Source organism: Cuculus canorus, chromosome 7 (assembly GCF_017976375.1).
Source record: "Cuculus canorus isolate bCucCan1 chromosome 7, bCucCan1.pri, whole genome shotgun sequence".
Lineage (NCBI taxonomy): Eukaryota > Metazoa > Chordata > Aves > Cuculiformes > Cuculidae > Cuculus > Cuculus canorus.
This window is the reverse complement of record NC_071407.1, coordinates 18142763-18156295: the sequence shown is the minus strand read 5'-3', so window position 1 is coordinate 18156295 and position 13533 is coordinate 18142763. Positions and strand designations below refer to the sequence as shown.

Sequence of the window (13533 nt, the reverse complement as noted above, 5' to 3'; positions counted from 1 at the left end):
CCACAGTGCACTGTCAGCAATCACTCATGCACAAACAGATCATCTCTCCATCATCTTTGAGCAGTCTAAATAGAACAATTCTAATACAAGTGGGCTCGAGTTACATGTAAGCGCACAGTTCCAGCAGGGTAATCGTCACAGCCTCTTGCAAACCTGTTTTACTTTCACGCTCGGAGGGAACTGGCACTGCATTGCGTAACTATAACTTCCCAGAGAAGTGTGTCTGTGGTCAGGGGACACGTGACCAGGTTTGCAAAAGCTTGGAGAGAATTCAATCCTCTAATATAAATATTCATGTTACTAGGTCCAGGTCTATAGTAATATCCTCAGAGTAGCACAGAAACCTGATATAAAATACACAGTGGTAGGGCAGGAGTATGTCAGGAACCAAAATGTTTCTGTTTATTTAGAAAGCATTAAGATTTTAATTGCAAAAAAATCACTGATCTTTTCATAGCACCCACTTGATTTGATACATGGATACACCACCGATACAAGTGATGCTATACAAACCTTTGCATCCCTGGATCCCATTTGGGCAGCAAAAATATTGCTTGGTGATTTACTTGAGTTTTCTGTCAAATTAATTACAGGGTACTCTTTCCCCCCAGGGGAAAACATAAGTTGTAGAAGGCTAAATTGAAAGCAGCATAAAATAGAATATTTAAAGTGATCCTGTCATTTACTATGGTATAGTTTGTTTAAATTCCTTTAATAATGAAAAGTACATTTCAGGCAATTGTTTGGCTGGGCTATTGGTACCAGGGGAGGATTCTTTGTCAGCAGGTCTCCTCTTCAGCTCCAAGGAAATGCACAGATGTGAGTTTTCTCTCTAAAATGTGCAGATATGTTGGAAACCATTCCCTGTTCTTGTGTATGTACAGAACACTCAAGTAAACAAAGTCTTTGTGTTAAATATGAATGCAGTTGTTGTTTCCAGCCCATTTCTGGATGAGTGTTTTCCAGGAAGCTCTTGCATTTGCTGCTATGCAACGCAGCTCTCCCTGGTATCCGTCAGCCCAGCTGCAGCTTCCGGCAAAGTGAAAGCAGCAGGCCTGAACAAGTATTTCTGAATTCTCCTGTGCTGTGACAAGCGAGTTGCAAAGATGGCTGCAGAAAGGCATTGCATGACTGTGCTCTTACTTTCCCATCTTCTCTTTGAAGTACTTTCCCACACTTAGTTCATTCAATAGGCACAGATGTCAAACCAAAGAATATAGGTGCAACTACATATGTAAAAACATGGATACTAGGGCAGATTCTTGCATTCCATCCAAAGGGAAAATTTCTGGTACCAAGCAATGTACTAAGGAATACAGACACCAAAAAAAAAAAAAAAAGCTGGGTACCAAGCAATGTACTAAGGAATACAGACACCTGGGAGAGAAGCAGAGACAAGAAACACATGGATACTTAGAGGCATAGGAAATAATTAGCATTCATATTTGATTTTGCAGAAACCTTTTAAATACAGTTTTCTACAACTACTCGCACCTTTTATTTTCCATAATATACATTAATCTGTGTAGATATTCCAATCCTTTTCCTTTCTAATTCACTCTTTTCACCACTTATCAAATATCTGATTGCTAGAAGGTTGCACGTTACTCAGAGCAATAGCTGAACTAACCTTTATCTTGAGCTCTGAAACATAAGCTCCAACAAAAAAAATATCAACACGCACGCATGCACACACACACACACACACACACACACAGAGTCACTTAAATGAGATACAAGAAATATGTGTGTTACAAAGGCTCTCCAACTTCTTGTAGAAACCCGAAGTTCTGACATGGGAAAAAAGGGAGAGAAGGGAAAGAAGAGAGAGCAGGGAAAGGACAGCCTTGTCCTGAAGAGTTACTGTCTACTGGGAACTCACTTTGTGGATGTTAGATACTATTTCTTTGATCTTTCTTTGTTACCCCTAAAATCAATTTTATCGAGCCAGGTCTGCATTTATTTATTTTTAAACTAAGCATCAGTGAGTTGTTTATATCCACAGGAGCTCCAGTACCCAGCCAGTGTCCCATCTCTGTTAATTTGTAGCCCTGTAACATGGCATTGCTCTTGCTAGCAACAGGCCGTAAGCTTTGCACTGAGTTTGTATGGCCTCAGGTCCACGGCTAGCCATGCCTGCTCTGTTCGTGCTTGTCCTGACCGCCTGCAGCTTTGTTTTGCCTGGCGCAACGGTGAGAGCAATTTCTTGAATTGACTGTCTGCATCTTATTTGCATTGCTTTTATTAATCTTTGCACAGTACAACTGCAGTTTTAAGTACAGAGCAGCAATAAACAGTTGTTCTAGATGGGATGAGATATTTAGTACTCTTACACCATGACGCAGTGCCCGGTGCAACAGCAGAGACCTTGCAATAAGGAGGCACCGGGTAAAGGTGTGCGGGCAGAAGGAGTAAGACACTGTGTGTTGTGTGGATGACAGAATACCAATAAAACAGGAGCCTAAAGCATGATGCAAAATTGTGCAAAGACGCATCAGCAGAGGCCAGGAATAGGGGGGAATGACCCTTCGCTAGCCTATGCATGATAACCAGGTCAGCCTATACTAGCCTGAAGTATTCTCCTTATCATGGATGCCTCTGGATTTGAACAAAGTAAACGCTGGGAGCTATTAGGAGCTGTTGCCACATTCTCCACAAGTGTAATGCATGGCACAGAGCCAGTAACTCCTAAGTTTCTATTCTCCAACTGGCAGCTCTTTCAGGGTTTTTTTTTGCAGTTTCAGACACAAGCCAGTTTCACTTTCTGATTCCCATTCAATTATTCACAGATCACGTGAGGTCTGGAGCCTATAAAAGGGAAGTCCTAACAACAGTAAGCCACACTCATTTGGTTTTGAAGATACTTGGTTTTGAAGACAAGTGAGTAGAGAAGGAAAACCATGAGGTAAGTGAGCAACCTGGTCTTTGAAAGGTGTTTTTTTTATATGACATTGAAAGTAACTCTTATTATTTACATAACTGTAAGCAGTGAGGGACTTTGGGGAAAATATTTTGCAGAAAATTTACTAGAAGAATCAAAATAAAATAAGGATGCTATTGAATATGGTGATGTTATTGCTTTCTCCAACAAGGGCCAGTCTCTGTGAATGCAACTGATGGGCAGAAAAACTCTGTGCATGTAGTTTAGGGATGAATTCTAGGCTGCAGCAGTAGCTGGTGCCCAACCAAATGAGTAGCTGGTGCTGGTACAGGTGAGAACTTACTTTCTCACCTCTGCTACCATGAGGACCAGCAAACAGGGCAGTGCAGGTTCTGGGCTGCAGCTTCAAGTGGAAGGTGAGGGGCTTACATTTTCTGAAGACTGTCATGTCTGCACAGAGGCACACACATACTCAACTAGGGCAAAGCCAACTTGTTTATGACAATTTGGAAATTGCATTTACCAGTTGCGTATTGAACTAAGCTAAATTCCATTTCATTTGTATCACAAGTCTAGTTTTGTGACATCCATCATTCTTCATTTTCCACAAATGCTTTTTCATTTATTGCCTTCCACTGTTGTTTTCAGTCATGGATGTTTTCATGATTCTCAGCTGAGGCAATAAAAATACGTTTCATCTTGAACTGAATGGGGCTACTTAAATACTTCAAGCTATTCTTGCAATATTTTGCTGATTTGGAAGCCAAAATCTGTCCTTCTGTGGTATTCACTTCTAGCCAAAGGTTTCTAACAAGACTGACAACAGGAACTTGCTCTCACTTCCCAGAAGTGCTGTAATTACATCACATACAGTTCAGGGACACAAGCCCCCACCTGGTCCTCCCAGGGGACTCTCCACTCCATGGGCAGGAGGACACCCAGCACCAGGGGGTCTGAACTGCCCAGGGATATGGGGCACTTCACAAGAGGCAGGGAAAAGCCCTTGAGGATTGCACAAGACTTATTATGGGATGTTTGGGGAGGGGGCCAAAGGCAGGGAAGCGAGGGATGTAGGTGATCTGGGAAGGAACAAATGTTGAAAACCAGAAAGCAATAAAGTGGCATTACAGACCACTTTATGTAAACAGAGTCTGGTCAGTATGCGTGCGCCTGTGTGTACAGTTGCCTGTAGGGGTGAGGCAGCTGGGTGGAGAGAGGATCCCTGATCAGGGTTAGTGAGTGAGTGTGTGGTCTGTACCAGCAAGTGGAGTGGGTGCCCAAGTCCTATCAGCAGGGGAGACTGGTGGGATTTGAGAGCCAGCGACTGGATACATCAGTATAATCGTAACATAGCAGTGCTATGATCTAACAAATGTGCATTTGTAACTGCAGGAAATTCAAAATTAAATTTAAATGTAATACACAGACATGAGAAAGGCACCGTGTCACTTTCTCTGTATTTTGGGGTTGTTTTTTTTTTTATTTGATTATCTCTTTTTGAGTAGGCTTCAGCAATCATTCCCAGCATAAGAAATATGTTCCTGAGGCCTAGATGTGTGTCAGCTTTACCATAGAGACTAACCCTCCACTTTGACGTCCGGACCACCAGCTCTGTTGCTATGCAAGTGTTACTCTCATGCACTGACAAGGAGAATTACTAAAATAAATATTCAGGTGTTTAGACCTATGTCTTCCCACAGCTTTGGCTTGTTTGAAGTATTGTTGACTAGAGGCACCAGCTGAGGTATTGCTTGTTTTTGAAGTATATCATGTGTGGTTTAAAAACAAGAGTAACAAAAAGCAAATGGAGTATCAGTATCTTTGATTTCTTTTAGCAGCATTTCAAAGATTTCCTTGAAGCATTCCCTGCTGCAGCTACAATGTCATTTTACATGGAATTTGCGGAGGGAGGATGTGGATCTTGATGACCTAGAGGAAACAGTTGGCGATCAGATCAAGTTTTTCATAGAATCCAACAGCAAAAATTATAATCTACTATCCTACGTACACCACCTAAAGAATGCAAATGAGGAAGCCCTCAGAAGTCTCAAAAAAGCTGAAGAAATCGTGGAAAGAAATCATCCAGATGAAATTGCCAGGAGAAGTCTTGTAACCTGGGGGAACTATGCCTGGATCTATTACTACATGGAGAGATATGAAGAAGCTCAAAGTTATGTAAGCAAAGTGGTAAACAGCTGCAAAAAACTTTCAAGTACAGCTCAATGGACGATTCAGCTTCCAGAGATCGATGCTGAGAAAGGATGGGCATTTTTAAAGTTTGGAGGAATTTACTACAAGAGAGCAAAGGATTGCTTTGAGGATGCTCTGAAGGGTGATCCCAACAACCCAGAATTTAATGCTGGCTATGCAATAGCAATGTATCGTTTGGAAAATTATTTTCACAGAGAATGTGAAGATGCAAGCCTGTCCTTCAAGCCCCTGAAGCGTGCAGTGGAACTGAATCCAGGGGATACTTCCATTGTGGCATTATTTGCATTAAAACTTCAGGACTTAAACCAAGCTGATGAAGGGGAGAGATACATTGAAGAAGCAATGCAGAAAACCCCTGATCTTCCTTATTTCCTGCGATACGCTGCTAAATTTTACAGAAGGAGAGGAGACACGGACAAGGCACTGGAGATTGTGAAAAAGGCCCTGTCAGTGACACCAAACTCTGCGTTTTTGCATCACCAGCTAGCACTCTGCTACAGAGCAAAGTTGTTCCAACTGAAAAAGTCTACAAGATATCCACCTCAGGATCAAGTGGAAGAACTCATCCAACGTGCCATTTTTCATTTTAAAAAAGTGACTGACAAAAGGCCAAAACTTTATGTTGCTCATACTGACCTAGCAAAAATGTATGCAGAAGCAAAGAGGTATGAAGAAGCAAAAGCGGCATTTCAGAAAGCATTTCAGATAAATAATATGCCCGATTCTGATAAACAACAATGCTACTACTATTACGGCAATTTTCAGCGTTTTCAAATGAAATCGGAATCTGAAGCCATTCAGTGTTACATAGAAGCACTGAAAATTGAAAATGATTCTTACTTGTTCCATAAGTGCAGAACTACTCTGAAGAAGTTGTTGGAACAAAGAATTCAGGGAGGTTCAAGAAATGCTACAGATTTTGGTACACTTGGATTCATTCATAACCTAAATGGTGAGAAACATGAAGCAATTGAGTGTTATGAGAAAGCTGTCGAATTGTGTCCCAACAATGAAGAATATCTGAGTGCATTATGTGAGCTACAACTTTCTGTCTCAAGGTAAAGTTCCCAAGAATCCTCCACATCAAAAGAAAAACCAAACCCAAGGATATTTCAACAGACTCTCAGGACCCTTTTTTTTTCTTTAAGGTTGAAGTTGTAACCATCTTAGACATCTAGTGGCATCACTTTCTGGTGATAATCTAGAAACTATACATGATGATTGTTCATTTGTTTATTCATTCACCAACTGAGTGCATGCTTGGAAAGACTAAAGAATAGCTAAGCTGTCTTAGTTTTCAATGCTAACACTTATATAAAAGTTGTTTTAAAGTGATGATCTATAGAACACAGAACTTCTAAGCTGGAATTCAGATCTTGCCTTCTACTGAGAAAATGACAAGGGAATTGTACTATGGTATTTCATCTATCCATTTGAAATACATGCTTATACAGTAATGGAATTTCTGAAGCTTTTTCAAATATTTTTTTAAAATATTTTTTTTTAGTGTTATCTAGAAAAAACTTTTGTTGAAGACTTGTTCAGTTAACTACCTTGCATATTGTTTAACTGTAAAAAATAACCACTGCTTGGCTAGTACACTGAAAAGCTTACAAAACATGTTATTGTTGTGAACTATTAAAGAATATTGCATCCATCACCTGTCGTTTCTGGTCTCCCTCTGCTGACCAATCCTCATGTTACTAGGTGAAAGAAAGGGAAACAACTATTTGAAAAAGTAACAGGGAGGAAGGGTCAGGAGATAGCCTCGTTTATTTTCCTGAACTCTCAGCAAAGTTGCTTCAGAGCTCTGGCACTGGAGAATTAAAATGTGCAAAATACCAGTATCCATCTAGTTTACCCAAACCCATGCTCTGAGGAACCACTGCAGCAAACTTCTGGAGAGGAAGGAAAGGCAGTCTTTGAGATGCCAAAGAGATAGCTATCTGCAGCCATGATTGTGAAACAAGCTAGTGATGGAAAACACGCACAAGAAACGTCCTGAAGTGGACGTGGAGACAAAGCACACCTAGAGCAGATTTCCACGAGCACTGGAGAACAGGGCGGCAGAACACAGGGGCAGGTGTGAAAAGGGGTGTGTGCCAACAGAGTCTGTGTGTGTAGAAGAAAGAGCTGAAAGGCAGAGAAAACCAATGGAAGAGGAGATTGTCTTCAAATGTCCAACCAGAAATCAGCATTCTTTACAACAGGCCAGCCTAATTCCATGATATTGTACCTTGATATTGTACCTGGGTAAAATAGATCATGGCGCTCAGGGAAAACTCATGCTGCACTTCCAAAACACTTTTGAGCCACAGCCAGTGAGGTAGAGTGAAGCAAACCTGCAACAGAGCCCATCAAGAAGAATGTGCATTTTTGTTTGCAGCCAGCAGGGAGCATTCCCACCACCACAGAGGCGGTTGTGCAAATGGGATGGGACGAGCTTGAAGGAGAGTTAAATATGGTGCTAGATCATGAAATATCAAGCCCTCTCAGCTCTCCCTCAAAGAATCTTTCATCACACAAGCAAAAATGATGAGCATCTTAAAGGTATACATCATACAATCACATTTTCTTCCTAAAAAAGAAAGGGCGGAGGCAAAACATGTCCTTTTTTTTCCAGCCACCTGCCAGCTTATCTCTTACAAAGATGGCCCTACCTAGGGAAAGAGTGGGGACTGAGGAGAACAGAATGGACTGGGAGCAGGACTGATATACTGCTCCTGAAAGCTGGTAGGAATAACAGTAGGTTTGAAGTCAGGAACTGGTGACTACTTATGGTATTGTGCTCAGCTAAGTGAGGCTTTAAAAGGGAATGTAATGTGACCCCCACTGTCCTTCTCAATCTTGAGACTTCTAACATCAACATCATTGCTATTTAAAGCCTCCTGAGGGCATGGTGGGCAGTGGGGAGGAATTCGAAGAAGAGGTGGTGCAGGTTCCCAAAGCTGTGGTGGCACATCTGTGCTCCCTTCCACACTGCCACCACAGACTCTCCTGCCTTTCTGGTGGAAAATGAACCCTGCAGAAATAAAGAGAAGCAATAAAGAATTTTGAGAAAAATATGAGCCTGAATTTCTCAGGCTCATATTCATTCTATGAATCATAGAATCATAGAATAGTTAGGGTTGGAAGGGACCTTAAAGATTATCTAGTTCCAACCCCCTGCCGTGGATCAGGTTGCCCAAGGCCCCATCCAACCTGGCCTCGAACACCTCCAGGGATGGGGCAGCCACAATCTCCCTGGGCAACCTGTGCCAGTGTCTCACCACTCTCATGGGGAAGAAATTCTTCCTAATACCTAGTCTCTTCTCTGAAGAGTCAAGTGTGGCTCAAACAACTCCCCAGTAAAGAAATTCACTGTAAGATATAATGATGCAAGATATCTGTTGTGCCATACCATCTTTGCACTGTCCGCAGTACAGACTGCCTTCCAGTTCTTGCCTGCTGTCTTGTAAATGAAGAGAAATATTATTTCCCACAGGGTGGTGCTGCTGCATTGCCTGGCATAGTGACACGAGGAAGAGGCTGAGTTTGAGCTTTGGGAAGTGGACAAAACAAAACACACATTTTTGCAATGTCCAAGTCCAGTGGGTAAACTCAGACTCACACAGAAGCTGAATACCTCCCAGTTCACACCTGAGTATGAATACATCACTGGAGCCTATGATAACCCTGCAGGAAATATTTGTTAACGTATCAAAAGCACCTCTTAAATTATATAGAAAACTCTGCGTAACACACCAGGATAATCACTTAGAAGAAGATATTATTTATTGAGGTGATCCCAACTAAGGACTTTGTTGTGCTGACCACGAAGTACTGTTAAAGCTTACGTTTAATAAATTCTTCCTTCTTCCATAGATTTGTAACATTAGAAAGCACACAAGGAATTCTTGTTGCAATATAAAATATACTTACTTTTTCATGAGATAAGTTATCATCCAAGTTGACAGAAATGTTTCAAGCTCAAAGATTTATGTGTGTGTATATATATATATATATATTTTTTTTTTTTTTTTTAAACAGGGCTGTTTTTCAACAGAAGATATCGGACTGATGGGGGTGGTGAGGCAGTGGCACAGGTTGCCCGGGGAAGCTGTGGATGCCCCAGCCCTGAAGGTGTTCAAGATCAGGTTGGATGGGGCCTTGGGCAGCCTGGTCTGGTGGGAGATGTCCCTGCCTATCGCAAGGGGGTTGGAACTGGATGATCTTTAAGGTCCCTTCCAACCCAAACCATTTTATGATTCTATGACTTTTCCAATGCTGTTTTCACATCATTTTTCAAGGTATATTAAATATTCCAAAGCCGATCTGATAAAAACTCTCACTAGAATATAAGCAATTTGAAAAGAGTGATGATTTCCCCATTTCAAACCTCATGGAATGGGAACAGATGGGTTAACTTCAGCAGTTGTAAGCTATTTCGCTCACTTCACAGTGAATACTTGTTCACTGTATGGAATAGAGCATTATCCCAGGCAGGCTTCATCTGAGGTAGAACCCATCTATTTCTGTCTTGGACAGATGTTAGCCTGGCTGAGTCAGACCACGCTGTGCTGGGAAGCCAGATAGGCTGAGCAGTGCAGCCCTCCATCCAAGCTTGTATCCACCCATGCTCAGCAGGGCTGATGGGAAGAGGCAGTACTAGCCAGGGAAATCATTCACAGCTAGCCTAGGTATCTTTGCCCACTGCTGCACCATGCCATGCCAGGAAATATCCTCTATGGAGAACAACCTGAACATTATCATGTCTGGAAAAAACACTGCAGATACAATAAATCATTTTTTAAAAATAGTATAATGCAGAGAATTCCATAATGGGCCACCTGAAATATTTCACATGGCAGGATGAAGATAAGCTGTTCAGTTTGGGTTGTGTGGACTGCAGGGTAGAAGTCTGGCATGAAGCTTTGCAGACCTAGATTGTATTCTCATTTCTTCCACTTGCAGGTCATTTCTTGTTGCACTTCCTTCCTTTTCTTTTTTTTTTTTAAAGGGAAGATTTTTGTCAAGGCTGATATTTCAATGTTTCATGCACAGAAGGCATCATTCTGGTATATAAGCTTTTGTCTGTAGGCTTAAATCAGAGCAGAAAGTATTAAAAAATCCTGAAAAAATTCTGCCATTTTCTACAAAAGGTCTGTGTATAACATCAGCTGAAAGTTTTCTGCTGAATTAGATATTTAAAACAAGGAATACTTAATGATAAATTAAACACAAAACAGAAAAGCCTATGAATGAATATCTTGATGTTTTAAAAAATCCCCAAATTGCTAATAATGTATTACACAGGATTTTAGAATAAAAAAATTACTAGGATAAAAACATATGTAGTATTACTCCAACAGGCTTTTATAACATGCAGTTGTGGCACGAACATGTCATGATGTGGTAAAATAGGAATTAAATTTTTGTAAAGTAAATGACAGTGGTAACTTATAATTTGTTGAAATAGCTTATCTTCTTTATAGACCATGCAATTCCCTTGTTTTTTATGTGAAACTTTTGCATTAAGAGCTAAACTAGTATCTTCATCACTACTAATTAATAAAGCCACCTTCCTCCACACCCCAAATGTGCATATTTTTTCTAAATCACTAAGAAACAGTCATAGATATTTTTTTTTTTTGGTGAACCTATGTTAAAACCAAAATTAGGGCCCAGGACTCAATTGCCATGTAGAACTGAAAAAAAGGTTATGTCATTATTTGTAAGCAGTTTTTGTACTCTCTTATTCTGTGATGTCTCCATGTAGATCATGCTACTGGTTCTGACCACACTTCTGAAAAAGGCAGCGAGAAATGCTTTGAGCACAGATAACTGAAGTCAAACAATTTTAGTATGTTATATTTGAAATGTGCATGAATAATAGAACCACTTGATACACAGAGTATTCATATATCTAGAAAAATACATTATACCCCTTTGTCTGTACTCTTGATCTAAATCAAATTTGTGAACATCAGCCTATGTTGCTTTCCCTTCTGAGGCACAGAGTGGAACAGGACACCATGAGCATTCAATACACTGCAGATAATTAACAAAACTACTAGTTCAGTAATGATGAGAATTATTTGGACTCTGAATCAATTCACCAATGAACTGAATGCAGCTTTGTACAGCATCAAAACACAGAAATCATTTGCATTGCAGAGTGTGAAGTTTCTCCTTCAATGACAACAATTTCACTCTGGAAATGTAGGAACATTCCTTTATATATTGAATCATCACATCAGTAATTTATCCCATGAACTAGTCTCAGCTTATAGCTCCTATGAAGCAGCCAACTGTAGTATATTCCTCACACAAGTAGCAGGAATCCATTGGCAAGTTGCAGCTCTTGTGTTCTAGCCATATAGCACAAGTGACACGATCAGCTCTTCAGCTGGCACAAACAAGTAATTTGCACCATCAATAGATACAGCTCCTGGTTCCAATCGCCACTGGAATACACAGAAAAAACACTGTCTGCCAGCACTGTCTTTACTAACAGCCTGTGGAGCGAACAGTCTCTCAGTCATCTGCTTACGTGGACTCTAAATTTCTTCAACAGCTGCTAAAGGAGAAAGAGGATCTGCATCTGGGAAAACAAGGGTCTCCTCTGGTCTCCTGGGTTGCCTTTGGTATTCTTCCAACTAATGCAGGTTTGTCTATTAGCATGCTTAGTCTCATGGCACAAATTTACTCATTTTCAGACAGTAGAGTAGCCACAGTACCTCTTACACCCTCCCAGAGAAGGATCTAGTCGAGGATCACACCTAGAATGTCAATGTTTAGAAATTCAAGCTTTAAAGATATCCATGTAAAAAAGCAGCAACCATCTCAAAACTTTGCTGTAGAGTACTTGGGAAAGCAGGTCTAAACCCATATTTGAAATGAAATTGCAACACGTACAAAATTCAGGCACGCTGTAAAAATTAAAGCTGCTCCAGAGATACTTTCAACTTAAGTCACAGTTTCCTGTCAGATTTTCTAAAAAAAAAGGAAAAAAAAAAAGACTGTGTCATTTGAAACAGGTATTTGCAAGTAATTGTGGAGGTTTTTTGATGGTGTGTGTGATTAATCCATTGAAATACGATAGACCAGAACACCAAAAAGTTCATTTCATTAGTACTATTTTTGAAATAATTTAAACTTTATTTTTCACTTTTGGTGACTGATTATAGTTTTCTTCTGATTTACAGCCAATTATCATCTTTGAGATTAACTTTGGCGTTGATATATTGCATTTCAAATAAATCTGCGAACATTCATTATCTACAAATTCTCTTTTCAGTCTAGCTTTCTTCTATCACTGCATTAGCTTGGTATTACTGTGACAGTATGTAGATTTTAGCCAACTAAAACACAACATAAAAATCTTATAGAGAAATGCCTTGTTTCACAGGATTAATATCTTCAACAGCATAATGCTATAGAGCCACCTCTGTCTTGGTCACAGCTGTGCAGAACTGAACCTTCAGCAGTTGTCATCTGTTGCTGTAGCTGTTTGTATCCACAGCGAAAAGTTCAACATCCTTTTGGTCTAATTCTGCCGTGACAGAATAAGCTATTGCTCCATTTGTCCAGATGTGCTGTTTGGTGTTAGTACCATTGGTGAAAGACTGCAAATGTGTTCTTTTGAATTTCTTTGCTAGTCTTGCAAAGCACAATAACGTTGAACTAAATATCATAGAAAATCCACACAGAAGGAATGATGCAGTGTAGCTGCCAGTTGTGTCCACAAGCCAACCTGTAGGAAAAAAATCATGAGCTTTTAAAGGCCCATCAGAATTCTGAAAATTTACAGATCCTGTGATCAACAGAAATTTTAGAAACTTCTGGAGTTACCACATACAAATACAATGAAACAATATGGATTTACATCACCGTCACTATATTTCTACCTCCTGAGGTAGCGAGGGATTTGTTCTCAGCTGGCAGATAAGACTTTTATGGGCTTTTGTTTGGAGGTCAAAGCCATGAGAAAAAGCACAGCAGTCATCGCTACAATTCTAAATAAACATCTTTTAACTGCACAGATTTAACTGGCAGTCTTTGGACATGTCTAGAGAGCCCCGGGATTAAATATTGCATGGAGGAGATCCTCACACAAAAACATCTACTGAGCTATGCCCTAGGCTCATGCATCACTTAAAATAATTCCGTTTTGCAGTAAGTTTAGCTACAGCAAAATTAAATTAAAAGCTTCAGAAGCACAGATTAATTGGGAATTGATGTGAACAGCAGACAAAATACGCAAGACGTTTTTGTTTAAAAAAAGATCTCTGTCCTTCCACAATATTCAAAACTATGTTAACTTGTTTCTAAAGAATAATAATAAGGCTTTCATCCTTATCTCACTGTAATGGAACAAATGAGGAAAATGATGGTTAAATACTAAAGCAATGAGCTGTGACCAGACAGTAGTGATGCTGACTCACCCACCTGTTCAAAGC

At 40.2% G+C, this 13533-nt stretch overlaps 2 protein-coding genes and 1 long non-coding RNA gene across 19 annotated transcripts in view; 1 reads left to right on the top strand and 2 right to left on the bottom strand.

Annotated features, from left to right (window-relative positions):
- Positions 1–2394: 2394 nt before the first annotated feature.
- LOC104067956 (interferon-induced protein with tetratricopeptide repeats 5) lies at positions 2395–7042 on the top strand. Of its 2 annotated transcripts, none has more exons than XM_054071652.1 (2): positions 2395–2905; positions 4720–7042. In XM_054071652.1, the coding sequence occupies exons 1-2, from the start codon at positions 2901–2903 to the stop codon at positions 6152–6154; spliced, it is 1440 nt and encodes a 479-aa protein (XP_053927627.1). In that variant the 5' UTR covers positions 2395–2900; the 3' UTR covers positions 6155–7042. The 2 variants fall into 2 exon arrangements, with proteins under 2 accessions (XP_053927627.1, XP_053927626.1); XM_054071651.1 differs by having other exon boundaries at positions 4717–7042.
- Positions 4390–8089, bottom strand: LOC128852693 (uncharacterized). The gene is made up of 3 exons (XR_008450690.1): positions 7342–8089; positions 5933–6037; positions 4390–4810 (listed from the first exon to the last, which is right to left on the bottom strand). It is a non-coding gene; the product is annotated as an uncharacterized LOC128852693 (long non-coding RNA).
- A 2837-nt stretch (positions 8090–10926) lies between these two features.
- SLC16A12 (solute carrier family 16 member 12) overlaps positions 10927–13533 on the bottom strand; it is a 30412-nt gene continuing 27805 nt past the window's right edge. For 13 of the 16 annotated variants that reach the window (XM_054071270.1, XM_054071276.1, XM_054071267.1 and 10 more), the window contains one exon: positions 12075–12827. In XM_054071270.1, the coding sequence (XP_053927245.1) occupies positions 12565–12827 (263 nt within the window). In that variant the 3' untranslated portion in view covers positions 12075–12564. The other 3 variants (XM_054071282.1, XM_054071283.1, XM_054071281.1) reach the window with 2 other exon arrangements.